This window comes from Nannospalax galili, unplaced genomic scaffold (assembly GCF_000622305.1).
Source record: "Nannospalax galili isolate Female #2095 unplaced genomic scaffold, S.galili_v1.0 scaffold406, whole genome shotgun sequence".
NCBI lineage: Eukaryota > Metazoa > Chordata > Mammalia > Rodentia > Spalacidae > Nannospalax > Nannospalax galili.
Window position 1 is genome coordinate 8227249 of NW_008357033.1, and position 26338 is coordinate 8253586.

At 50.9% G+C, this 26338-nt stretch overlaps 1 protein-coding gene across 2 annotated transcripts in view; it reads right to left on the reverse strand.

The window, feature by feature from the left end:
• Nucleotides 1–26338, reverse strand: part of Slc6a6 (solute carrier family 6 member 6) — an 84831-nt gene that overhangs the window by 9125 nt on the left and 49368 nt on the right. For both annotated transcript variants that reach the window (XM_029557030.1, XM_008854936.3), the window contains exons 6-12: nt 16432–16564; nt 10176–10310; nt 9034–9137; nt 8786–8910; nt 5206–5318; nt 1141–1278; nt 92–194 (exon numbers count right to left, since the gene is read on the reverse strand). In XM_029557030.1, the coding sequence (XP_029412890.1) occupies nt 92–194; nt 1141–1278; nt 5206–5318; nt 8786–8910; nt 9034–9137; nt 10176–10310; nt 16432–16564 (851 nt within the window). The remainder of the gene's footprint in view (nt 1–91; nt 195–1140; nt 1279–5205; nt 5319–8785; nt 8911–9033; nt 9138–10175; nt 10311–16431; nt 16565–26338) is intronic.

Genomic DNA, 26338 nt, shown 5'->3' on the forward strand with positions numbered 1-26338 from the left:
AAGCTTTCCTGTTAAATTCTCTGCACCCAAGTCTTTAATGCAGAGACCAAAGGAGCGACTTGAGAAAGGATGTACCAATATCTATACTCACCATATATCCAGGCAATAACAAAACATTCAAAGAATGCAACCCACAAAAGGCATACACCGCTAGCTGCATAGTAGTCAAAGAGTTGAAACACATACATGCCACCCTGTGAAGGAAAAAAAAAAACCAAAACAGTGGTTAATTTGTTATATGAGTTCTGATTACCTTCATATACAAAGAGCTCTGGCAAAACAACAAGAAATTTTTTAAAATGGGCAAAAGCTAGGATGGCCAGATACATCTATTAAAAAAAAAGATATTTAGGGCCAGGGGTAGTGACTCACAATAACTCAGGAGGCTGAGGTAGGAGAACTGTTAGGAGTTCAAGTCCAGCTGGGCTACAGTGTAAGCCCCTATTAAAAAAAAACAAAAAAATCTCAAAAGATGTTCAACTTCGAGTTTGACAAATCAAAACACATGGGGGTGGGGAGGAAAACATGGTTTAGCAACAACACAAAGGGTTACAGAAGTCTGCACACAAAGGAAATCTTTCAAGTGTAGCTGAGTCCAGGGAAACCAGCTGCTCAGCAAGAGATGCGCTCTGACTTTTAGGGGATTTTATTTCCTTAAAAAGCACTTCCAAAAAAAATTTCCTCCTTCTGTTAAGGAAAAGTGGCGAAGGCCTGAGAGATAATCTTTTCCTAGATTAAGTGCTGGGGGCAGGAGAGCATGCACTGGGGGGACTGGGGGTGTATGTGTGTCAGACTTCTCAGGCTCTTATCTATCCTTTCTCTGGCTAGACAAGTCCAGCCACTGCTGCCTCAGGCCCTTGACCTTCCAGTTCCCTTTCCCTCTGGGCTTCTTTGATTTTGAAGTATGATGGCTGTCCTATGTGAATAGCGTATGCCCTGGCATGTGCCAGGCCCTCCGGGAGACAGCAACTCAAAAAGGGGGTGCAAGGAAAGGTGGGTGGTCATTTGAGAGGTGAACAGATTTGGGCTGTCCTTGAAGGGGATACAGTGAGAGGTGCCCTCCCCAGGCTCCTGGCCCTGACGTGGCAGAGCATCAAATCCTTAACAAGAAAGGGAAGGCCTAAGGTAACAGTCACCTACCTCTGTCACCATCGTCAGCCCCAGCAGGTAGCTGATGCTACACACGATGGCGATGAAGATTTCCCGACGATAACCCTTCCTTAGGAAGGACGGGTAAAGATCAACCAAGGATGTGATCTGTCCTTCGACTTCAACAAACTGAGAGGGATGGGGAGGGAGAGAGAGAATGAACATGAGGGGATGCCCAGTACTGGCCTGGTGCTCAGATGTGGTGCTTGGGCTTGTATGACACAACACAGGAGTAGAAGCGCTGACCTTATGTCTCCTGGGCTATGTCTCATGACACTTGTCTATCATATGTTGGAATCAGACCCTAGGCTGTGTAGCTGCTGCTATAGTCCCTGTGTAATGTGGCCTTTATGCAGGCTATTTCCTTCATCACCCAAGACTCACTCAAGAGCAGCTGCTTTCCTAGGAAGCACATGTGTGTAGCCATGACAGTCTCCCCCTTTGGTCAAGGGTAGTACCATACACATTGAGGTGATGAATGCCCAGCCCAGCCACTCAGGGGATTCTTGATTAAAGCATGATGTGTGAATGGACCTCTGCACTAACCAGCGGGGGTACTCAGCAAATCCTGGCTTCATTTGCCCCATCCACAGCATGGAAGGCATTTCAGGTTTGATGCCCATGGTGATTTTTAACCCACTGGAATTCACAGGCCCTTAGCAGCACTTTGTGTATTCCAGGTGTAACACGCATGTCTGGATATATAAGCCATGCAATCCAGGAATCCATCTGCGGGCTCTGGATGTCAGAAAGAAGATTCTGGAACACCTGCCCCCACTACCCCATTGTGCTCTAGGATGATTCTTAGTCTTTCCCAATCCTCCCAGCTCTGTGTCTAACAGTTTACCTTGAAGACTGTACCAAGTCCCTACACAAGGAGCCACCTTGACTTTTATTTTATTTTTTAATTTTTATTTATTTATTTTTAAGTGTATGAGTGTTATGCTTGCATGTATGTAAATGCACCCGTGTCGTGCAGTGTCTGTGGAAACCAGAAGAAGGTGTTGGATCCCCTGGAAATAGAGTTAGGAATGGTTGTTAGCTGCCATGTGGGTGCTGGGAACTGAACCTGGGTCCTCTGCAAGAGCAGCCAGTGCTCTTAACCACTGAGCCATTTCTTTAACCCTTACCTTGCTTTTTAAGCAGCAGCATCAAACTATACCCTTTGGACATGTGTCACCTTTCACCTAACCAATGCCATGAGCAACAACTTTCCTGCCACCTCCAGTCTTTGGGCACAAATGCACAAGTCTGGAATAAGGTCTTGGCAGTATCTTGAGGTCCAAGGGCCACAGAAGCATTTAAACTGGAACAGTTACATCCAAACCACTCTGAGGCCCACCTGAGTCCTTTAAAGATGGAGATGCTAAGGGCTGGGGCTGTAGCCCAGCTAGTAGAATCCTGCCTGACATGCACAAGGCCTTTGGTTCAATCCTCAGTACTGCATGAACCAGGCATGCTGGGTGCACACCTATAATCCCAGCACTCAAAGGTGGAGGTCAGAGGAACAGAAGTAAAGTGAATTCATCGAGCCTGGGCTATACGAAATGCTGTCTTGAAACAGACAAAAAAAAGTCAAGCTGCTAAAAAGCCCAGCACCTGTAGCTTCATCTGGGACAGGCTCTGGGGATAGCAGCTGCCCAACATTCCTGTGAGACAGATCCAACCACCAAGGGCTCTGGGAGGTGGTGTGGGAGGATAAAGGACACAACCTTCAGGTGCCAGAAGGGGCTGAAGGGACAGCACTCTGCAGCCAGGACTCAGGGAATGCAAGAAGTCCCCCGAATGGAGTTTGGGGGAAAGGTGACCAAGAGGCCTCTCCCTGAGAGGAGAGGTGAACTTTCTGATTTCTGACTGATGTGCCTCAGCCAAAGGGGATTTGAACCTGAAAAGCAACTGAATTATAATAAATCCATGGTTGCAAAGCTACAAAAGAGTTAAAATGAAAGGTTTTCTTCTTTTGAAATGGGGACGTTAGAGACAGAAAGACCCAGCGCTGCTAAGAGTCAGGGCCAAGATAAGCCTCCCTAAGACTTAGATCCCCTGGCTTCAGAAAGGGTAACTAACATCCAGGGTCCAGAGCTAATATGTAAAAATCTGGGTACAGTGGGCTTGGGTACAGCTTAGTGATAGAACAGTGTCTAGTGTATACAAGGCCCTGGGTTCCATCCCTAGCATCACAGAAAAAGAAAACTGCGTGTAGGGTAGGGGGAGCTAGTGCTTGAATGGGGCGCAGCCTCAGCTTGGGAGGCTGGAAAAGTTCTGGGGACAGAGGTGATGATGGCTTCAGGACATTAGACACATTCAATGCTGATCAATTGTACATGGAAAAGTGGTCAACATGGCATCTGGCACTTGGTGGCACCTTGCACAGTGGGGCTCTCTGTGGAGCCACCCCATTGTCCCAGGTTCTAGGAACTAGGTCTGGAAGGCTGGTGATGTTCTGTTTCCTTCCTCACCCATGGCTGAGTGATACCAGCAGGCCATTTAAGCACCAAGCCCTGGGCACCCCACTCTACAAAGCAGGCTAAGGAGGAAGACCCCAAGACCAGCTTTCACAGCTCCCAAGATTCTCTGCCTAGCCTATGGCCCTGGTGAGAGCCTGTATCCTACAGAGGATGAGCCTGAGTGGCCTGTTTGGGGCCATGAAGATGTCACGCCTTGCCACTTATTAACCTGTTTTTGTTTTCTTTTCCCCTCACAGCTCTAGAAGATCTTCTAAAAGCCACTAAAAGTCACTGCATGGGGCCCATTCCCAGGGCCAAGCTCTCGGATGGGAATAATTAACAGAATTTGCTTGTTGTTTACACAGCATCAGTCCATCAACAACTGCACAAGCATTTGATTTTTCTGGCTCTTGCAGTCTTTCTGTCTTCTCTACTAATCTGGCTTCTCTTGGCTGCCAAATCTCCCACTGTGACCTTGCGAGCTGCCTCTTCTTCCCGGACTCACGTCTGCTTACTTCTGAGTCTCCAGGGACCCATCTTGGTCAGGGCCTTCAGAGGCTGTGCGCATTCAGAGGGACAACAAGGAGTCTCCAGACTTGACCTCACAAGTAGTCTGTTTGACTGAACTTTCCTGAGGCAGCTGGGCCTATAGACCCAGGCCACACGGGAGACTCTTGTGTTCTTCATCTCTACTTGACCTAGGACCACAACCACTTGCCCTGTACTCCACAGTCCCTTTCCTTCAAAAGGCCATTTTTCCTTCAAAAAGGCCATTTCAAGGAACAGGTGTTCCTTCAAAACACACCCATTTCAAGGAACAGGGCCCTGAGCTCCTGTGAATTGTGCAGGCACCTGACGTTCTGTACTCAGCAGTCATACCCATTAGTCAGAATGAGGAAACTGAGGCTCAGAGGAGATGTGGCTAGTGTCACACAATTTATGTTTCTCCCAAAACAGATGCAGCAATTTGTTGGCTGCCACCAACACACCACAGCAGTGACCTGCCTCTCATGAAGCCCTGGGTGGTGGTGGGCAGGATGTGGGGTTCAAAAACACAGGAAAGGGACTGGGATATAGCTCAGAGTACAGTGCATGCTTAGCACGTGAGCCCCTGGTTTTCTTCTAAAAAAATAAAATAAAAGTGTAGATAGGGCCAAGGTAACATACAACAAACTGAAGGTGAGATTAGAAACAGGTAGTCACGGAGCACAAACATATACAATAGGTTATTACGGGAACAAAAAAAAAAAAGTGTAGATAGGGTAGATGTTACAGAGGAAGAAGGCAAGTCTGAACCCCCAGGGAGCAGTGTGCTGAGTGTGGACTGTGGTGGCCTGGACAATGATTGACACAAGTGCTGGCATTTGTACCTTCGGGGGCTTGACCTTCTATTCTCATTTATGGCTTGACCTAACCATACTCCAGTCACCCTCATCCCCTTGCTGTGCCCAGGTCCTTTGCCCACCTGAGGCCCCTGGATGGATCCTGGTAGGCCGAAGTCAGAGGTCGGGGCTGAGGGAGAAGGATCTGAACACTACACAGCTCCAATCAGGAGGACTCCCCACAATTTGGCTTCCTACATGGGTGTCACAGCCCCACATACACGTACCTGGCTGTCCAGTCCAAGCAAGAGAAGCATAATAAAAAACAGAATGGACCAAAATGTGGGGAGTGGCATCATGGTTACAGCTTTGGGGTAGGCAATGAAGGCCAGGCCAGGACCTAAGGGAGAGAAATGGGGAGGGGACACAGGATGACACATCAGCACCATACCACACAGAAGCCTGGGCCTCACATGACATTCACATCCGAGGGAAGAGGGTCACCTAAGCCCAAAATGCAGGAGGAGCCAGGGAAAGAGACAAGGGGCTTGGGAGGGGCCCCATGTAAACATCTACCGGCACACGGCCTCCTCCCAGGTCAATCTGAACCCATACAGCATGGGTTCCTAGTGGCAGAATTCAGGATTGAGACTGGAGCTCAGGCAGCCTGAGACTCAGGAAACGGAGGACCCCACCCCTCTCACACCAAAGTTGCCCATTGACACTGGCTGGAAGGAAACCAGAGGAAAGTTCTGGCTAGCTGATGAGTGAGGCCCTCCTTTGCAAAGAAAGGTTTCTATTTCTGAGTTAATAGCTAAAACATTGTTTAAGTGGAAAGAAAAAACGACTCTAGAACCACGCCTTGTAGGGCAAACAGCCCTGCAGGGGCATGCCTGTGGAACCCGTCCCCCACAGGCACCCAAGTCTGGCCACAAGGCAAGGTAGAACCAGCCAGGTCTAGCACTGAAGGGAGGCAGCTTGGGGCAGGACCGGACCCCAGGCCTAGGAGACTGCAGCCACATCCTAGTTCTCATCCACAACTTCCTGTGTTCCTCAGTTACCCACCACCTGAAAAGGGAGGGGCAGGTGACTCCAGGGACCTTTACGTTCAGATTTTCAGAAATGGGCCCACAAAAGAGCTATAGGCCTCTTAGCAAAGGGGTGCTGACCAGACCTAGAGGCACAGGGGGACACTCTGGGTGCCTTTCACAGAGTCACTTGGACACAATTGTCTCCTCTTGCCTCCAAAAACCCCCAAAGCCGATGTGGGGGGTGGGGAAAGACTAGCTAGCTGATACTTGTGGGCTCTTCAAGAAAGAGCAGGTCCCAAGGGCCTGGCCTGAAAAGTTGAAGTGAGATCAACAACTAAAGAAAAAAAAAAAACAAACCAATCAAGAAGAAATACAGGCCAGACAGCAGGAGGCACAGATGTTTAGACTTTAAAGCAAATATCAAAACTGAGTGAATCACTTAATAAAAAAAAAATCCACCAAAATAAATTAATTTAGTAAGAGACTGGAACCAGAAGTCACACTATGAAGCATTAGCAACCCCAACCACAGCGGGAGAGGGCGAGTCTTTTTTACAATGCCATCTACTCAGCCTGAGAAAGCCAACCAAAATGACCTGGGGCAGCCACTGAGTGGTTGGTCACAGTGATACTATATGATTCTGTCAGTGGATCAGGATGAGGAGGGGTAGGGGCGGGGTGCTTACCAAGCCCGAAGCTGCTTAAATGAGCAAGGGCAAGGGGTGAGGGTTGGCACAGAAAACATGCCTCTCATCCAGGACATGGTAAACCAAGCTTAGAATCAAAAGCTACGGCATGTCCGCTTAGGTGGGACCATGCTGGTCCCCCTAAAGCCCACAGCTCTGCCTCTTCAAGAATGAGGTGGAGTATCCCCTCAGGGTGCTGTGAGAAGTCCCAATCTGCTCATTTCTGTCCTTCACTTTAGACTTTTTCAAGCCAGCCTTGGGAGATAGACCAAGCACCCTTTTCTAAAGCACACAGTGAACTTGGGGGGAGAAAAGCCCAGAACACCCAGACTGCTCTGGACACCTCGCTAGCACATATCTCATTTGGCCTCCCCTTGGCTGTGTAATACCTCATTCAAATGCCCTTTTCACTTGATAGGGTACTTGTTAAAAAGCTCCTTAGAGACAGCGTCACCCTTGCTGTTCAGACATCATTGTGGGGAAGGATTGACAAGGTCTGTGAAGTGGACAGACAAGACAACTTGGGCTGCCCACACATATGGCACGAAGGTGCCTGCTGTCCATAAAGATTTCCTCAAGGCACCCCCAGCTTTCTCTCCTGAAGTCTTCTCTTTGTGCTCTAGGTGACTCCCAAGCAATGGTTTGGAATCACCTCACAAGTGCACTGTGGGAAGGAAGCTCTTAGCAGAGGATGCTGGGCTCCTCGCCATGCAAACTACTGACTCCCACCTGGAGGCTATAATATTTCTGAAAAGTTCTTGTGCCCTCATTCCCTGCTCTGACTTTGGAGGTCCTGAGGGTGGGCAAATAGTTTTTCTGAGGATACAACTGGGACACAGGGAAATAGGCATGTGTGTGCTATGGATTCACCAGTGGTCATTCATGCCACACTATGTCCCTGAGGTCAGAGGAGCCAGTGGGGAGAAGGAAAAGGCCACATTAGAGGACTTGCCAGGTATGCAGTGGGTGGAGTGAAGTCCAGTGTCCAGAGGCCCTTGGTTTGGGACCCCTGATCTTATGAGACATAAATGTTGGAGGAACAATGCTCAGGCACCCTCTGAACCTTCAACACCAGGGTTCAGGTCTGGGAAACTGGGACATGGCCTTATAATTCAAACACAATAAAGCCAAGGCCAAGGGCAATGGCAGGGAGTTAGGGTGCTTGCTCCTGGTCTACAGAACCCCTAGCATGATGATGTACAGTCTGTCCCCCTCAGCTTGAAGGGAACCCTGGCCCAGGGCCCTTACCAGCCTCCAGGCAGTTCCCAAGGAGCTGTGAGAAATCAGAGGTCAGATCAGACAACTGATGACTAGCCTCTAAGGGAACTCAGTGGAGAGGTAGCCTCCAGTCCAGTACCCCAGCCATTGCAGATCTAAGGTTTAGGCCCAGGACTGTAAGTGGTCACAGCCAAGTCCTCAAACCCAGACCCCGTGGCAGGTGCTAGGATTCTAGTCCAGGTTTCAGACCATCTTTGCTAGAACTCTAAGGCCCCGGGTTCCTGAGGAAGGTCCTACCCTGTGCAGAGCTCATGACTGACCAACCACTCTGTGACTCTAGGTGTCCTGAGGAGCAGCAAGAGACCAACAGCCCCCCCGTCCCATTCCCCAGGGATGGCAGTGTCCTCGCACCCTACCCCCAAATCAACTCCGTCCTTGTCCCCTGGGTGGTGTTCCTCCACTGCTCCACTGTCCCCTCACTGGTGACTGTGAAGGCTGACAGAGAGGCCTGGTACACAGGTACAAAGTGCAAACTGCAGAAACCCAAAAGCTGAGACACCGGCACTGGCATGGCGTGGTGGATGTGGCTGGCCAGGGCCTGAGGTAGGAAAGCAGCCTCCACTGCTAAAACCAGCAGTTGCTGGAGATGGGTTGGGGGGTGGGTGGGTGAGGAGACAACACTGAAACAGCCACTGAGTCCCATCTCAGCCGCCCTCATTCCTGCTGTCTCCTGGGCTGGGATGCAGTGACTGTATCCCTGGGCTAGGACAACTTTCAAATGTAGCCTTTGCACTCTGTGGTGTGTGGGGGGAGGGGAAGTTTATATAAGCCAGGTTCCTCCCAATCCCCCTGGGGTCTGGCTTCATGCCTGCAGTACTCATCTTACACACTAGGTGGCAGTGCCCACCACCACTGCCACCAACACCACCGTACCTGACTCAGCCACATCAGCAATGTCCACCCCTTGCTCTTGTGCCATGAAGCCCAGGATGGAAAAAATTGCGAAGCCAGACACAAAACTGGTACCACTGTTCAGGCATCCCAGCAGCATACAGTCCCTAAGTTACACATACGTCAGGGAGCAGGTTAATTCACAACACAAGGAAGCCACGCTCCCTATTTCTCTCTTTTCTTTAATCATCACTTCTATCGTTCACCGGGCCCGCTGGCGCAACACTTGCCTGTACGAGTTGTACTTGTACTTATTGTAGCTCCCCAGTGAGGTCATGGCCCCCAGGCAGATGGCATAGGAGAAAAAAATCTGGGTCCCGGCGTCGATCCACACCTAAGAGGGAGGGGAGGGCGGCAGGAGAAGGTGTGTTAGGGTGACTTCCTGGAGCAGGCAACAAGGGTTCTGGGCCACCAGGTCAGCACAGGGGGCCTTGCAATGTGAAGACTATTGACTGGCCATGGCAATGTCTATGTTGGAATTCACGGTCCCTTTTGAGATGTTGCTGAGCTGTAAGGATTTCCAGAAAACAGAGCTGGATGTCCCCTTCTCCCTCTTCTCCTGCATCAGTTAAGAGCTTCAGTTTCTAAGTGTGGGCCCTAATAGCCCACCCCACAGAGCTGTTTTCCACACTTGGAGAATTAAGAATTCAGCACAGTTAACTCCTAGGTTAAGGCTGCTTTGATGACTTTAATGGCTGAGCTGGGGACAGGAGTTAGAATAGGAGGTGTCCTCTATGAATCTCCAGACACTACGGCTTCCCTATCCTAAGTAGCTCTAGATGTCAGCATGCCTAACTTCCCAGTTGGGCTCTCAGGCTGGCCACCAACCCTGCTCTGCCCAGAGCAGAGTAGAAGGAGACCCAGAAACACTGACCCCTGGGAGGCAATGGGAAAGTTAGGGATCTGGGGGGCGAAGGTCTCAAAGGGCACCACAAAAGTCTCCTGGGTTTCACCAACTCCTGAGGCCTCTGGCTATGAGCTGGGACAGGGGACTTACATGTGTTCCCCTTGGCCTACCAGGCAGTCGTCAATTCCATGTCCCACCCTCAGCTAAGGATGCTGTCCTGAGCCCCAAGTCTCAGGCTCCAGCAGAAGCAGGAGCCCCCCATAAGGGGGAGACCAGTGCTTCAAAGACCCGCCCTTACCTGGTGCCATGCCTGAGGCAGACTCTGTAACAGCCCCCTCAGGAGTCCTTGAAAAGAGACACAGCTCAGAAGAGCCATAAGCCACAGCAGGCCCAGTGGAAAAGTACCAGGGGATGATGGTCAGTTAGTCGTGGGCACCAAACAACCACAGGAAATGTGCTGGCAGCTGCAGCCCCACCCTACCTGCCTATACAGAAGTGGCCTTGGGATGGGCCACCCCACCATACCTGTGGGTCCTCAAGTCGGGTGATATTAGGGTACAGGTAGAACTTGATGCCCGCGCCAGCGCCTGGCAGCGTCAGGCCACGAACCAGCAGTACCAGAAGCATAGCAAATGGGAAAGTGGCGGTGAAGTAGACAACCTGTGGGGGCAAGAGGGAGTCAGGTGGGCTTGTGAGTAACTCACTGCTGTACAAGTCAAGCGCCCTCTCTGCAGGGCCTCTGGAGGGACGCTTGCAGTCGCACCTGCTGTGTGAACTTCTGGTTTCACTTAACCTCTCTGAGCCTCTGTCACCGCACCTAAGTATGACTCAAGAGTCTACCTTATAGATTAAATTTAATAATTATGTTTATTATAACCTATCTAAGCCCAGAACATAATAGCAGACAAGATAGAAAACAGATCCCTGCCTTAGAGGAACTGACACTCTGGGACAAAATACAGAAATTGAGACTAGATCACCAAGTATGTATGCAATGGCTCAGCCAGGTGACTGCCACATGGGGCTCAGGACATATCGGCTGGCAGTATTAAGGGGGAGTTAAGAATCAGACAGAGTCAGGTAGGGTGGTGCACCTTTAATCTCAGTACTCAGAAGGCAGAGGCAGGCAGATCTCTGAAATTGAGGTCAGCCTTATCTACATAGTGAGTTCCAGGTCAACTGGGGCTACAGAGAGACACTGTCTCAAAAAACCAAACCAAAACAATAACAACAACCAAAAAGAAAAACCCAAAACAACAACAAAAAGAATCAGACAGAGCCAGGCATGGCAGCATATACTTGTCACCCTAGCCCTCAGGAAGCCAGGCAGGACTACAAGTTTGAGGCCTGCCTGAGACAAATGGGGGTTCGGCTCCAGCTCTGTGACTCCACTTGCTGAGGGACGCTGAGCATGCTGTTTACCCTCTCTGGGTCTTGGTCACTGCAGCCCCCTCAAAGGACAGGATGAGGACTCTCTGCTTAATGAAACTTGACAGCACATGGCTGTACAGACACACTGCCTCACTGACAGTGACTTGGGAGGTAGGTGGGAACTTTCTAAGATTTTTGGCCAGAACAGGGACAGTCTAGCACTTTCCTGGCCTGCAGGAGACCCACGGCCTTCCCTGGGTCACACTGTGTGTCCCAACAGGCCAGAGTCAGGTATAAGGTGGAGACTGGCAACGCCCTCTTTTCCTGTCCCACAAGCTGGCTAGTCACAACATTGCATAGCAGCTGGCCTTTACAACAGGCAGAAGACCTGAGAGAGGTCTGCACCCGGGGTAGGAGGCAAGCCCCTTGGAGAGAAACTGGATTGCAGTGCCTGGTGGCTGTCAGTCACTGTCCCTCTCTGGACTTGGTTTCCCCATCTCAAGGTGAAGGCCTTGGACTGAATGAGCTGAGGTTCCTAGCTCTAAGGATACAGGTTAAGAAGGGAGACTGGCCCAGAGGGTCAGCTGGAGTGTCACTGGCCTGTGCTACTTCCTGGCTGGCAACAATCACTTAGTTTCAAGGGGAGCTCTGACTTACCCTCAGCCAGGGCCTGCAGTGAGTGTTCAAGAGCACTTAGCAACCCAGGCCATGATGACATCCCGTAGGGCCAAAGGAGACCCTTTTCCAGCCTGCCATCCATCCACCCACCCTTCTTTTAGGCCTCAGTGTCCCCAGTCAGACATGCAGGGTGATAGCCAGTCAGGAATCCACAGAAAGGGTAAAAGAAGAAAATCCACCCATCCCCTGTCCCCTCTCTTCTTGTGGACAGGCAAGCAGGCACTCCTGGCCAGGTCCCCCCCACTCTGGGGCTCTGAGAGGCCACACCCAAGCTGGTGAACAATAGCCACAGACAAGAGCCACGTGAAGGTCCCTAGAGGGTCTCAGCTTTAAAGCAAGCAGACTGCAGCCAGAACCATGGGGGCACAGGGGCCGTGGAAGCTTCCCTTGCTTGCCTCTTTAATAAGCACTTGTGAAGTGCTTACTGTGAGCCTGACACGGTGCTTTGTGCATGTGAACTCATTCAATCCTCACTACACTCTGGCATAGCTCAGTACCAGGGCCTACCCTTTCCACATGAAGCAACTGAGGCTCACACTGGCCAGCATCACCTGCCTGTTAGTAGGTATCCCCAGTTAGTAGGTATCAGAGACAGGAACTGATCTAGGCAACTGCTTCGGGGGAGCCCACATCTTTGGGGAGTACCATTGTTGTTTCTCATCCCCCCATCTCCATCACACTACCCCAGCTGACTTTCTAGAAAGCCACCCTTGTTTTGCATTCTCTGCTGCTCCATGGACCAGCCTGAGAGCCATTCTTTCAACTTTTCCGTGACTGTCCCCTGGGATCCTGGAGGGAGAAGCTGGTGCCAGGCGCCACCATGGGCCCCTGGCAGTGGCCCAGAAGGCCTTGCTGTGGGATGTGGTATTTTTCCACTCTTGCCAGTGATCCTCTGTGATTAGTCTGAGCCCAGAGCCCAGAAGCCCTGTAGAAAATGGAGGTTTGCAGGACACCTCTTCCTGTGCCCTAAAGAAGCTTTTAGCATCCTGCTGTTTCAGTTTTCTCTGGGAGGTTGCGTGGCAAGAGGGGTTATCAGACCCACGGGGAGGGGGAGAATCACTGCCTTTACACCAGGGGAAACTGAGGCCAAACAAGTGAGAGCAGAGCTGAGGCCCCAACTCAGTTCTGGGCCCATCCAGCTTTGTTCCTGACTATAGACCCAGGCACAGCACATGGCCAGGCCCTTCCTGGGTGAGCACTGAAGTCTGTCCCCGTGACAGCAGGGTCATACCTGGCTTCTGTCCCACTTACTATGCCCACAGATGAGGCTGAGAGGTAGGAGAAGGGAGCATCCCAAGTCCAAATCCCAGCTTGGCCACTGAACACAGTGTAGTATTAGGAAAATTAATTGATCTCTCTGGACCTCCATTTTCCCCATCTATAAAATGAGACTACTAACTGTATGGACCGGAGAACATCAAGAGGATTAAGTAAGCTGCTGCCCAGCACTGAAAGCTGGGGCTGGATACCTCAGCTACACGGCAATCACCACCATCACAACTTGTTGAATCAATTAAGCCGAGGCTGATTCTAGGACCTAGTTCAGTCCCTTGGAGAATCAGGAAAGATAGGAAAGGAACTGTAGCTTAGGGAGCCAAGTGCTTGAACTCAGGTTCTGATCCTCTGGGACCCAGGCCTCCACCCATCGCTTCCCCTCTTCTGAATTATGTCAGCCACAGAAGCAGGCCTGGCCAGGATGAGGGCCATCTTCAGCCTAGACTCCCCGACAGCTGGCTGGAAGCTGAGGCTGGCCAGTGGGTAGGCGGCTGCAGGCAGATGGCCTCTGAGGGCTGCTTAGCACTGAACTGGAGGAAGTCCACAGAGCTGTTTGTCTTGGCTTCTCTGGCCAGCTATTGTTCTGGGAACCAAGTTTGCCCCCTGGAGCAGGGTGTTGCTCAGGGTGAGCAGGGGTCCATCTGGCTAGTCACATTTGCACAGGACCACAGCTGCAGCCTTGGCACCCTTGGTTTGGCCTTGGCTCTGTCCCCTCTGTGCTGTGTTTTCTCAATTGTTGCTGGCTGTGCCTGGTGGACATCAGCCTTCTCCATTAGACTCGGGGATCCCTATGTCCTGGCCAGATGTACTTCAGGGTCTTTGCAGATACCCAACTCTCCGCTCCCTTCCCTCCTTTTCTCAGTCTCAGTGACTAGAGCCTCACCATCCTATTTAAAATGACCCCACATTCCTTTCCCCTTTCCTGTCACTCTTGTCACCATCAATTCCTACTTGTGTTCCACCCGAATCCTGATGCCACCCAGCTCTCCCTACCTAGCCACAAGTGCCTGGATTTTGTGGATCCCTAAGTCCCATTCCTACAACAGGACCCACACACAGCACATTGGTGTACCAGCAATCATGACTGATCCTTTCCAGCATGCTCAGCACCAGCGCTCCACAGAAACCCTGACAGATTCGCTTCTGTGTGGGGAAACTGAGGCAGAGGGTTCATTCAACAGTGGCGGCAAGTCAGCTAGGTGTTTAACATACTTCTCATCTCAACTCTCACACCCACCATCTAACAGTCAAAGAAACAGACTCGGGAGGAACTGGCCTTGGACAAGCTGCCTGATCTCCTGGAACCTCAGTTTCCTCACAAGACTTAAGGGAAGCAGGGAGCACAAGGGACAGGGCTCCCTAAGGAGACAGAGAACACCTGTGTTTTCTCTTCCTACCCATCCTGCGGAGCAATGCTAATGGGGTGGTCTAGGCCTGGCTGGCTTCCTTTCAGACTGGGGTTCAGGATGGCAGGGGACTATGCCGAGAATAGGCAGAAGGCATAGGGGTGCTACAGCTTGGTTGAATATCTACAAAGCCCATGTGTTGAAGGTTTGAAGCCCACCTGATGCTATGAGAGGTTAAGAGATGAGGTCTAGAGAGAGGAAATGAGGTAGGTCACTGTAGACATCACTGCATGCAGGGCTCCCTCTTTTCTCTTTTCCCTCCCTCCCTTCTTTCCTGTATCTCACTCCTATCATGATGTACTGCACTACCACAGGCCCCAAAGCAAAGGGATCAAATGAGTAGGACCTTTAAAAACCATGAGCCACAGAGACCTGGTGTTTGTCACAGTGACAGAATGACAACTCAGAGCACACAGGAGAGGCCGGGGGCACTGCAGCCTCTGCAACCCTGGACTGCCAGATCCTGCCCAGCAGTGGACTGAACTTATCCTGGGATCTTGTTCACACCCACAATTTAACCCCCTGAGGGACCGTTGTCCAGGGCAAGTTCAAGTACTGGCCAAGGAGCCAATCTACAGACACCTGTGTCTCCTGCACAACAAAGACCTTTCAATGCCCTGAAGAGACTCTTGGCTCTTGGAGATCTTTTTAATTGTAAGGCGACACCCCATCAAGATGTGACTGACAGTCAGGCACAGTGGTTCATGCCTGTAACCCAGGACTTGGGACACTGGGGTAAGAGGACTGCAAGAAGTCTCAGGCCAGCCTGGGCTACAGAGTGAGACCATGTCTCAACAAAACAAAACCTACAAACAAGCAGAGAAAGATACTGCTGGAGGGGGCCAATTAAGTAACTGCCAAGTAGTTAAGGCCCATCAGCCAGTCCCTTGGGAGGATGGTTTAGTGCCCAGGTTCAGGTGTGGCCTCTAATGACAATAGCCTCCTGGACCCTGCTCATCAGAACAGCCATGACATCAGCCACCCTTGGTTATGTGGTGAATGCTCCGTTTTAGTTGGTAAGGGGTAATGCTCTGATCATTGTCTGCATCAGTCCTGCAGGCCCATCACTGTCCTCATCAGGGGACATGTAATTATCAATGCACACTGGTTTACCACAAACATCCGAGTCAGTGTCACATAACTTTTCAATGGCAAATGTGCCCATAAGGGCCAACACTCTAGTGAACGTCTTAGCTACAGTGAGCAACTTAACTATTGGCTAGCTTTTTCTGCAGAATGCAAAAATGACAGGGCTACTGGACGCATGAATTCGCAGTAGCTGGGACTGAGGGCACAAATCAAGTCAGACTAAATTCTAGCACGGATGGGGCGGGGGTGCTCACCAAGTCTACTCCTAGCCAAGGAACTATGGGCAACTGATGGCTGCCGAGGGGAGAGTCACCTTCCTTCGTATGTGGCCCCTGATAGGCTGCCCATGCTCCGGTGGACAGTCTTATACCTATGCACATACCAGCAGACTAAGTGGACTCAGCGGGTTTACAAAAAGAGTACATGAGGGGGCTAGAGAGATGGTTCGGTGGATAAGAGCACTTACTGCTCTTGCAGAGGACCCAGGTTCAGTTTCCAGGACCCACATGGTAGCTAACATCTACTTTTAACTTCAGTTCCAGGGGATCTGATGCCCTCTTCCGGCTTCTGCCAGTACGAGGCACACGTGTAGTATACTTGTATACATGTAGGCAAAATACTCATAAAATAACAATAAATAAAATCTTATCTGCCGATAGCTCTTTGGCTCTACTAGCCTTGTTTACGATGTCAGCACATCAGGAGACATCAAGGGGAGCTCAGTGGCAATTCCTGACTGCCCACCAGCCAGGAAGTCACTAAGGCCCTTGCCAGTGAGAGAGAGACATCACCAGGAGTCCTCACCCAGTGACAGACACCACCACACCGGGCCATGTCCATCCTTTCAGAGTACTCCTGTATCCCCACATGGACATTCTCTTAGGGTAGAGCTCGCTGTAAACAGGAAGGCCAGGAGAGCCTGTGTGGCTGTCCCTGAGGCTGGGGACAGGTGTGCAGCTCACCTTGCCTGTGGATCGGACGCCCTTCCAGATGCAGAAGAAGCAGACCAACCAGACAAGGAGGAGGCAGAGTGCTAGGTCCCATTTCAGAGCACCTGGGTGGTCGATTCCAGGGGACAGGCTGAGCACGTTGCGCCTTTGGGAAAAGAGAGAAAGAGGTCAGGGGGCTGGAGGCCACTTGATGACAGAGCCAGCACAGGCAAGGCCCTGGGTTCTATCTCTGGCACTACAACATAATTAAACAAAATTATCTTCATTTCAGCACTGAGGAGGCTGAGGCAGGAGGATTACCTCTGGTATGAGGCCAGCCTGTACTACAGAGTACAGCCTTGTTTCAAGAAAAAAAAAGTACTTCCTCCCAATCTCACAGAGGCACCTGGGATGTAGCCTCTGCCCCAGGCACTGCATGTGCACAAATCCTGGGAAGGGATGGGGAGGGGGTTTGTCATGTCTCTATTTGTCAAGAGGATGGGGAGGTCTAGGGTGCCTGCCTATGTGTGCGGCCCTGGGTTCATCTTCAGACCAAAAAGTAAACCAAGGAATCTGGGAATTCCAGACTCCTCAGCAGATGAACTTAGGTTCAGCCCAGCCTGGCAGGTAGAAAGCCCCAAAGCCTCAGATTCCTCATCTGTAAAATAAGTACTGATTGGATGGATGAGATGTGTTAGTGGGTAAAGGCACTTGCTGTCAAGCCTAATGTCGTGAGTTCAATCCCCAGGACCCACATGGTGGAAGCAGAGAATTGACCTCTCCAAGTTGTCCTCTAACCTCCACAAGTATATACACACCCATACATCAGTGTAATAATAACCTTCTTCAGTGTTGACTATAGGCCAAACACTTGGTTCAAATCTTAGTTTCTGTTCAACTACTGACCTTACGCAAGTTATCTAACCATCCCAGTCCTCTGTCTCGGTCTCTGTAAAATAAGATAACTCCCCTTCCCCAATACCCCCTGCCTTATTTTCTTTTATCCAAGTGCAACTTAGGGAGTGGTGGTGTACACCTGTAATCCTCGGGCTGAGGCAGCAGGATTGTGAGTGCCAAATCATCTAAGATTATATAGCCAGATCCTGTCTCCAAAAAAAAAAAAGCAAATCAACCCTGCACATTTTCTTCATCTTTTCCAAGCTATAAGCCTCAGAGAAGTAGGGTGGGTCCTGTCTGTGAGCATAGGGCCCTCTCTACAGTGGTGTGTGAGAAACCCACAGAACATCCTACAGGATCTGGAGGCAGCTGGCCCAACACACCTTACTGTAGTGACTGCAGGCACCCAGCCGCTGCCTAAGCAGTGCTGGTTTCCTCCCTGGCCCCCATTTTGAAGGAGGAGGCAGGTTGATAGCTTTCCCAATAACTGCCAGGGAGAAGTCACTAACCCTACCCAGGGTCACACAGCAGTGCCTGGGTTGGAACTAAGTGCCAATCCTTACTCATCTTTGCGAGCCTTTTCTGTGCGTGCACTGGTCTACACTCAGGCCCTCCTTGCAGGGAAAGTACCACAGGAAGTCATCACCAGGCACTCACGCCAAGATGGCTATGAAACCTAATGTCCAGGTACCCTATTATCTCACAGCCCCATGTATGTGGGAGAGTCTGTGCTAATAACACTAGAAAGCGAAGGCCTTCAGTCCCTCCAGCTTGCCTAGGCCCTGTCCATTTATTGAAGTCAATTCAAGGGGTGGAGTTCATTGGCCCTATTTCACAGATGGGGAAAACCCTGTCCACACATACGAAGCTAACAGGTGGCTCACAGGGCTCTCTGCAACCCCAGGCTTCCCTGATTCTGAAGCTCATTCAACTCCACCAAAACCCAGGTCTGATTTTAAAAGAAAATAGTACCTTGCTAAAAAAATATCTTCCAGTTCTGCACTACAGGCTGGGAGTACCTGGTACTTCAGGGTAGTACCATGGGGTATCTCCATGAAGCAGGCTGCCAACCCACATCCATTTGGGGCCCTGCCAAGCACTGGGACCTGTCAGCAGATTCCCATTTAACATTCAGAGCTCAGGCACCAGCCATGGCAGCACTTGGGGAAATGGCTCAAGCTCCTGTCCTACTCTATAACTTCAAGGGTGCCTTCCTCCCAAATGCCTTCTCCCCGGCCTGCAGGTGTGTCTTCTAGGGCGATGTTCTGGGCAGCAAACTGAAGAGACTTTCAGCCTGTCTTCCCTCCCACTAACTCTGTCCATCCTAGGACAAAACAATGTCTTGCCCTTAGGTCCCAGATAGACACTAGGTTAATGTTGACAAGGAACCCAGCCATAAGACCACCATGTCTTTTTGTTCTTTGGAGCAATCCACTTCAAAAACTCCAGAGCCCAATTCTGCTAGTCCTGAGTCCCACAAAGACCACACAATGCCCCTTCTGCCTGTTTCCACTATCCGTCTGGGCAAATCAACTGCCCAACACTGCCCACTGCTGCTGGGCATGGCCATGCCCAGTTGCTCTGGGCAGCTGAATATCTACAGAGGCCACAAGAAATCTGAGACACTTGTTCCTCTGCTGCTGGTGGCTGTTCCCCCGAAAGGGCTCATGGTAACGCCCAGTGGCATTTGAAGGCAGATTTTCTCTGACCTAGTCACTCCATTCCCAATATCATCTCCTGCTTGTGTGGGGGCCCAGAGATACAGGCCCACTGGGAGGTGACCTGAGTGCCCCTCTGTAGGGCACAATCAGTTGTAGGGCACACAGCTGACACCCCAATGCCAAGTTTTTGATATGCCAATGAGGCTCTACAGCACCCAGGGATAAAGCAGGCCAGCAGAGCAGGTGGGACTCTGTGCATATGGCAGGCCCATTATGAAACAGAGTAAAACACCCTTTTGCCTTCAACACACAGAGCTTTGGCAGGACCCACAATGCACATAGTTCTTTTTACTGAACAAATGTTTGTAATTTTAGCTTCAGACATTATTTAAAAAAAATTTTGTGGCAGGGTCTCATGCAGCTCAGGCTGGCTTTAAACTCTTAATTCTGTTGCCTCTACCTCTTGAATACTTATACAAATGTGCCACTAGGCTTGACATAGTTTGCCACAGAAATGCCCTAGGAGATGGAAGGAGCAAGATGGTCAATCAGGTTCTCCTAAGAGAGACCCAGGCAGACCTGGGTATCTGGAGGCTACTATGGAAGTTAGAACAGCCAGGTCATCTGCATCCCAGAAACCACCCCCACAACCCCACATGACCTTACAGGGGCTCCTGGATCCCCTGGGTCTCCCACTGCTGTGAATTCCGTTTTCAGTCAATTGTACAGTACTATATCGAGGGAATGCTGTCACATAAAACCACTTGTAGCTACCTCCTAAACATCCACTAAATAGCCACTTCAGTAACCACCACCATGCACCCCCACCAGCCTTCTTGTCTGTATTTTCATCCCCATGATCAGAAATGTCGGGTCACATCCCTTCACGGCTCCACAGTCTCCCATGGCTCCCACCTCCCTCCTGACCTGCCCATTCCCCTTGCCACTCAGATCTAGACACTTTCAAGAATGGGGGCAAGGGGGGGTACCTGACGAGGAGACTGGAATAACAGACAGGAAAGCATGGGCATGCTGAGGATACAGCTGTTAAGTCTACCCACGTCTTTCACCTGCCCAACCTCAGGGCCTTTGATGTGTTTCCTGGGCCATACAGTTCTGCTGTTCATGTGATCACTCCCCTCTGAGTCTCTATGCAGATGTGCTTTCCCCACCGAGGGCAGCCATTCCTGGACACCCTCCATCAAAAGCAACACACACACACACACACACACACACACACACACACACCCTCCTGCTGCCTCTTCTCCAGCCCTGGCTTTGTTGTCACTTAGTGTTAAATCTAACTTGGTGACTGGATAGTTTGTCCACTAGCTAGTCAGCTCTGTAGACAGGTGGCCTTTGAGTGTGTGTATCATAACACCTGACACATGAACATGTTCACTTCACATCGAGTGGATTAGTTACGCCCATTTGATTGATGGGGAAACTGAGGCTCAGCCTCTCACCGTCCCACACTCCTTCAGGCAAAACTCAAGCCTGGGACTGGTTCCCTTTTTCTGATGGCTCCTGAGCTTCCTGTCTCTTCCAGAGGTAAGCTGAATTCTTTTCCAAGAAAAGTACCAGGCCTTGCCAAGGCGGGAACCAAAGAAGAATGGCTTGGATGTGTGTTTGCAGCCGGCCACCCTGCTGCCGTCTTGTCAGCACTTGGAGATGTAAATACGTCCTCCGAGTGGGCCAAATCGTTTCCTTTTGACTACAGGCCAGCCATTTATTGGCCACAGCCATTCCCTAGAGACTAGCAGAGGCAACAATTATAAAAGGGCTGCCCGCCTGAGCATGGGGCTTGCACGGCCCTTCCCGCACCTCCTCCCCCTTCCAACAGCTATGGAGGAAGATTGGCTGAGCCCAGCTTGTTTGCAAATATGACTCATTTCTTTGATTCTAATAGAATCTAATGATCCATGCTGGGCTCCCAGGGGGCTCTGTAGGAGCCACAGAGGAAGGCCCGGCTCCAGCCTGCTGAAGGGCCTTTGGCCAGACATGACCCCGCCTGTCTTCCAGGGCCTGAGGGGGAAGGGGGAGGCTTAGGGACAGAGGTGACCTCAGAGGGGCTTCAGCAGGATGGGGCTATAGGGGCAGAAGCTCTGAGGTCCCAGTGCATAATCACTCAGCACATATTCTAATGCCAGTGTGAAATGTTGGTCCCTGGTGTCTGGTGTCTTCTCAAGGGAATCTGAGCTGCTGAGGCTGTGAAGGTGCCTGCCTGGTTTTGCAGACAGGATAGGTGTGGGAGACTCAGGTCAAGAGGCGCCTACACCTGACTGGAGATTGGAGAGATGTACATGTGCCACACAGGCAGTGGGCCATGTGACCTGTGACCGTGGACTCAGCTCTAAGGTCTACCCTGCATAACCCGAGGGGTGGGGACTGGGATTGTAGAACACAGACAAAAGGTTCGCTAGAGTGGACCCATGTCCGTGCTGGGGCCAGATTCCTTGCTGCTGGACCTGGGTCTCCCAAGCACATGGCTTGTACAGGCTCCTTAGTGCCTGATAACAGATACTGGTTCCAGGGGCTAGCTCCAGCTGGTAGAGCACAGAAGAGGGTTTGAGTTTGATGTGGCATCTACCCTGATCAGAGGGCTGGGCCACCTCTGTCCCTTCCGGAGGCCCTCTAGTGTCCTTGATAATTAGCAGCAAGAGGGCTGTGGAGTCAGCTGGTAGGTCCTCCCGTGCCCAGAAGCCAGGAGCAGGTGCTGGTCCCACCTTGCCTTGCTGTTTTAGGCTCTCAGACCTCTACATCTGGTGCAGGTAAAGAAGCAAAAGCCACTGCCTGGGCCTGGGCTTCCTGGGGCATCCAGGGGATGGGAAGCCTTGGGTACTGGCCCTGAACAGTTGGAAGCTGTTGTTTTTTGTTTTTGTTTTTTTAAATATTTATTATTTTTATTTTATATCTGTATGACTGTATTGCCTGCATGTGTGTAAGTGCACCCATGTAGTGCAATGCCTGGGGTAGATTCCCTTGGAACTGGAGTTATGGATGGTGTTAGCTGCCATGTGGGTGCTGGGAATCAAACCCAGGTTCTCTGGAAGCAGCCAGTGCTCCTAACCACCGAGCCATCTCTCCAGCCCCTGGTGTTTTGAGGGAGATTATTTGCTTTATCCCAAAGGAAACCCAGACCTGTTGGAGCTGAGCTCTGTATGCAGTTGGTGCCTCTTTCCCACTGGTGTGTTCCCTGAGCAATGGTTGGAAAAAAGAATCCCACTGCTCCCTTCTCATGTTCCTTCCATGACTCCTCATCCCAGGGCACAAAGCTTAATGCAGGCCCCACCATGCTTTACTCTGGCCAAACCAACTCTTCACTATCACCAAACACTCAGGTACTTTCAAGACAGTGGGCCTTCACATGGGCTGTTCCTTCTGCCTAGAATATCTTTTCTTTCTCCTTTTCTACCTATTGAGCTCCTACTCATCCATCAAAGCCTAACTCATATATACCCTCCATTTGCTGATGGGGAAACAAGGCCAGGTTGGAGCAGTTAGAAGCTGCACAGGGCACAAACAGTGTGGGAAACACAGGAAGAAGACTCTAAGCTGGGGATGGGTTAGAGCTGCAAGGATAAGTCAGGGAGTAAGCATCAGACCAGAGAGTGTCCTCCAGAGAATGTCATGAGGTTCATGAGGGGTGTGGTGTGCATGGGAAAGGTGGTTGGATTCTGGATGCTTGGTGGAGGGCCCATCAACTGTGTGTGGGGTATGAGGAAGAGTTTCCCACAGGGCCTAGCTCTTTCTCCTACATGAGAAGCTTCTAGGGTTGATGAGAGGGTTCATCAGGCAAAGACACTTGCCTCTAAGCCTGATGATCTGAGTTCAATCCTTGGAACTTATGTAAAGGTGTGGGAGGAGAGAAATGACTCCACAGAGTTGTCCTCTGTCATCTGCAAGTGCTATGACATGCATGCACACTCCCCCGACCTTTAATAATTAATTTTAAAGAAAAGTCTGTGTCCTGAAACAGCTCTTTGCTTCCACCCCTTCACTTTCCTTTCCACTGTTTCGAGCCCAGGACAAGGGAAGGTGCTTGGAGGCAGCAGGCCAGCCTACAGGGAGCTCAGCCACTCTCAAAGACACTCCTGGCATAATGCAGACCTTGGCCCTGGCCCGCTCTGCAGTGCTGTTCCATGGACCCCGGCCTTCCCAGGGCTCAGGACCAAGGGCAAGGTGCTATGAATGCTCAGGTGTTCTCGAAGGCTCTGCTAGAATCTGGGACCAGGTCAGGAGCCTGCAGGGCCACCATGGGCAGGAGGAATGGGCAAGAGGCCAGCACTCCTCAGATAGAACAGATCTGCGGAGACCACGGAAGAGCCTGTGACAGGACCTTCAGGAACAGGCATTTTCCAAAATTATTTTATCTTATCTCCATGTCTTCCCAGTCAGAAACAGGAGCCAAGTGCTCAGGGGGAGGTTTCTAGAATACAAGGGTGCTAAAATCCCAACGGACTCAGGCTAGGAACACTCAGAGAGAAGGCATGGGTCCAAGACCATCACACACCTTAAATGATAGGTGCTAGGGAGGGGCAGAAAGAGCTTGAGTCCTTTGCCACCAGAGCCTGTGGGCATCTGAAGGGACCTTGTTTAATGCCATGCCACACACAGATTCCAGATGCGCCAGGGAGGAACAGCTTTACCCACAATGAGGACACCACATAAACAGTGCCTAACAGTTGGGGAATGGCTTCTCAGGTGGTCATGCAAGGCCTCAATTCAGCCAGGGCTGTGCTACAACCCCAAGACAATTGTGATCACTCCAGGTAGAGAGGTCACTCAGATCCAGAGAGGGGACCACATCTGCCCAAGCCAAAGTGGCAGAGTGAAGGTTCAAAACCAGGTGATGAGGCCCAGCAGACACCTCCGGTGGCTGGCCAGGTGCCAGGTGCCAGGGGCCTGGGTGGGGCAGCTCAGGTGGCCAGGCAATGCCAAGAACAGCACAGAAAGGCCAGGGCTGTGGCCTTGGGCCCCATTCAAGGGAGAAGAATAAAATATCAGCACTCCTTTGTCCACAAGCTCAGGTCTCTGAAGGGTGGGGAATGTACTTTAACATCTCCTTTGTCTGAGAGTAGAAAATATACACACAAGGAGCCCCCAGGCTCCACGGCCCAAGCAACCCCACAAGCATATTATGAAAGGCCTGGGCATAGCACAGCCACAAGTGACAGCCTGTTATACAAGTGGGAACAGCTGATCCTTCCCAGCATGGGAATCCCAGCTTGGCTCCCTCCTCTGGTCAGTTTCTAGATCAGCTTCACCAAGGTGTGGGGGGGGCACTTCAAAAGCAGTAACTACCCACCAGGGAAAGGAATTCTCATTGCGTGGTAGTCTAGGATAGCCCTTCCTGTGCGTGGCTCTCAGCTGCATTCAAAATCTCATCTCAATCATTTCCAGAGGTAAGGGGCTTCCCTGACTGAGCACCCCAAGTTAAAAGCTCATGCTTATAGGTGAAGTGACACTCTCATGGGTTTTTGATCAGTTTCCATGCACTATTAGGATGTCCTGGAATGCCAGCTCAGTAGACTTTTCTGAATACCAGTCACACAGAGATTTATAGGATATTCATACACTGAGATTTGCCCATCTACACCTCCTGAACTGCCCATGACAAGCCCATGCTGGCCTGCTGGGTGATAAGACCATACAAACTAGTCATGCCTCACACCTCCTCTATCACTAGGCCAGCCAGTCCACAGAAGAGCTACCTCCAGACACATGAAGGAGCCCAAGAGCAGATTTGTCAAGCTGATCTCTCAGCCCAAACTACCACCAAGCAGTCACAAGCTGTGCTGGATAGCTTTAGTGTCAATTTGACACACCTGGGTTGAGGGAGCCTCAATTGGGGAATTGCCTCTATTGGACTGGCCTGTGGCCATGTCTGAGGGGCATCTTCTTGATGAGTGATGTGGGAGGGCCCAGCCTACTGTGGGTGGTGCCACCCCTGGGCAGGTGGGCCTGTGTTGCATAAGGCTGCATGGAGGGTGTGCTGGATAGCTTTAGTGTCAACTTGACACACTTGGGTTCTGACAGCCTCAATTAGGGAACTGCTTTCATTGGAGTGGCCTGTGGCCATGTCCATGGTGCACCTTCTTGATAGTTGTGTGATGTGGGAGGGCCCAGCCCACTGTGGGTGGTTCCACCCCAGGCAGGTGTGCCTGTGTTGCATAAGAAAGCAGGCAGAGCAGGGGCCAGGGAGGAAGTCAGTAAGGAGTGATCCTCCATGGCCTGTACTCCAGCTCCTGCTTCTTGGTTCTTGCCCTGGGTTCCTACCTTGGGTTCCCTGATGAACTGTGACGCAGGAGATGTAAGACAAATAAACCCTTTCCTCCCCAAGTTGGTAGTGGTCAGAGTGTTTTGTCACAGCAATGGAGAAACAAACTAGGACAGAAATTGGTACCAGAGAGTGGGATATTGATATGACAGACCTGACCTTGGTGTTTTGGGGAGGACTGTGGAAGTGTTTGGAACTGTGGGCTGGAAAAGCCATTGTATGCTCGAGTTTGTTGCTGTAGAGCTTGGAACAGTTATGCTGAAAGAGTTGTAGACGGTGGAGGCCTGGCTTGTGAAGCTTCAAAGGGAAGCAGAGACTATCAGGGTTGTTCGTGTGAAATTTTGAATTAAGAATCTATAGGTTCTGGTCAGCTGGGGTTGAAGAATCAGCTGTGATTAAAAAGAGACCAGAACCTGCAGCAAAACCTTTGCTTTACTGGGACAAATGATGTTGGTTACCTGGGGCTGAAAAATCAGCTGTAAGTAACAAGATACCAGCATCACTGTGGTGAAGTCTTTTGGGAGGTATTTCCTCAGGGTCAGCACACAGAGGGGACCTGCATCTCTATCTCAAGCTGGAAGCAGGACTTGGTAATGTGTAAGAGTCTCCTGCATAGTTCTGGTGTTGAAAGCATGAAGGGGTCACAGAGAGCAGCTGAGGCTTGGCACTCTGAGAAGCTAGGAAAGGCCATAGGTGAACGTGCAATCTCAGTTGCAGCGAAGACCCCAGGATTGAAGGGGTCATGGAGAGAATCTGAGGCATTGCACCCCGAGAGGCCAGAAGAGGCCAATGGTGAGAGTGCACCCTCAGTTTCAGTGGAGACCCCAGCATTTTGGAGATGCCAGGACCATGGGACGACCACCAAGGACAGCAGTAAGTGTGGAATGGAGCTGGCCTGGGTCTGCGAGACGAGCTGAGTGCACTGTGGACTGCAGAGTCAGAGCAGTGGAGCTGCCAGTACCCTTTGGAGCCCAGAAGATCATGAGTGAATCCCAGATGTCCAGCCTCGAGCTACTTTGCTGGACTTTGGTTTTGCTTAGGTGTGCCCGACTCTTCCCTTTGAAATAAGACAGTACTTGTTTTGGATTTTACAGAAGCCCAC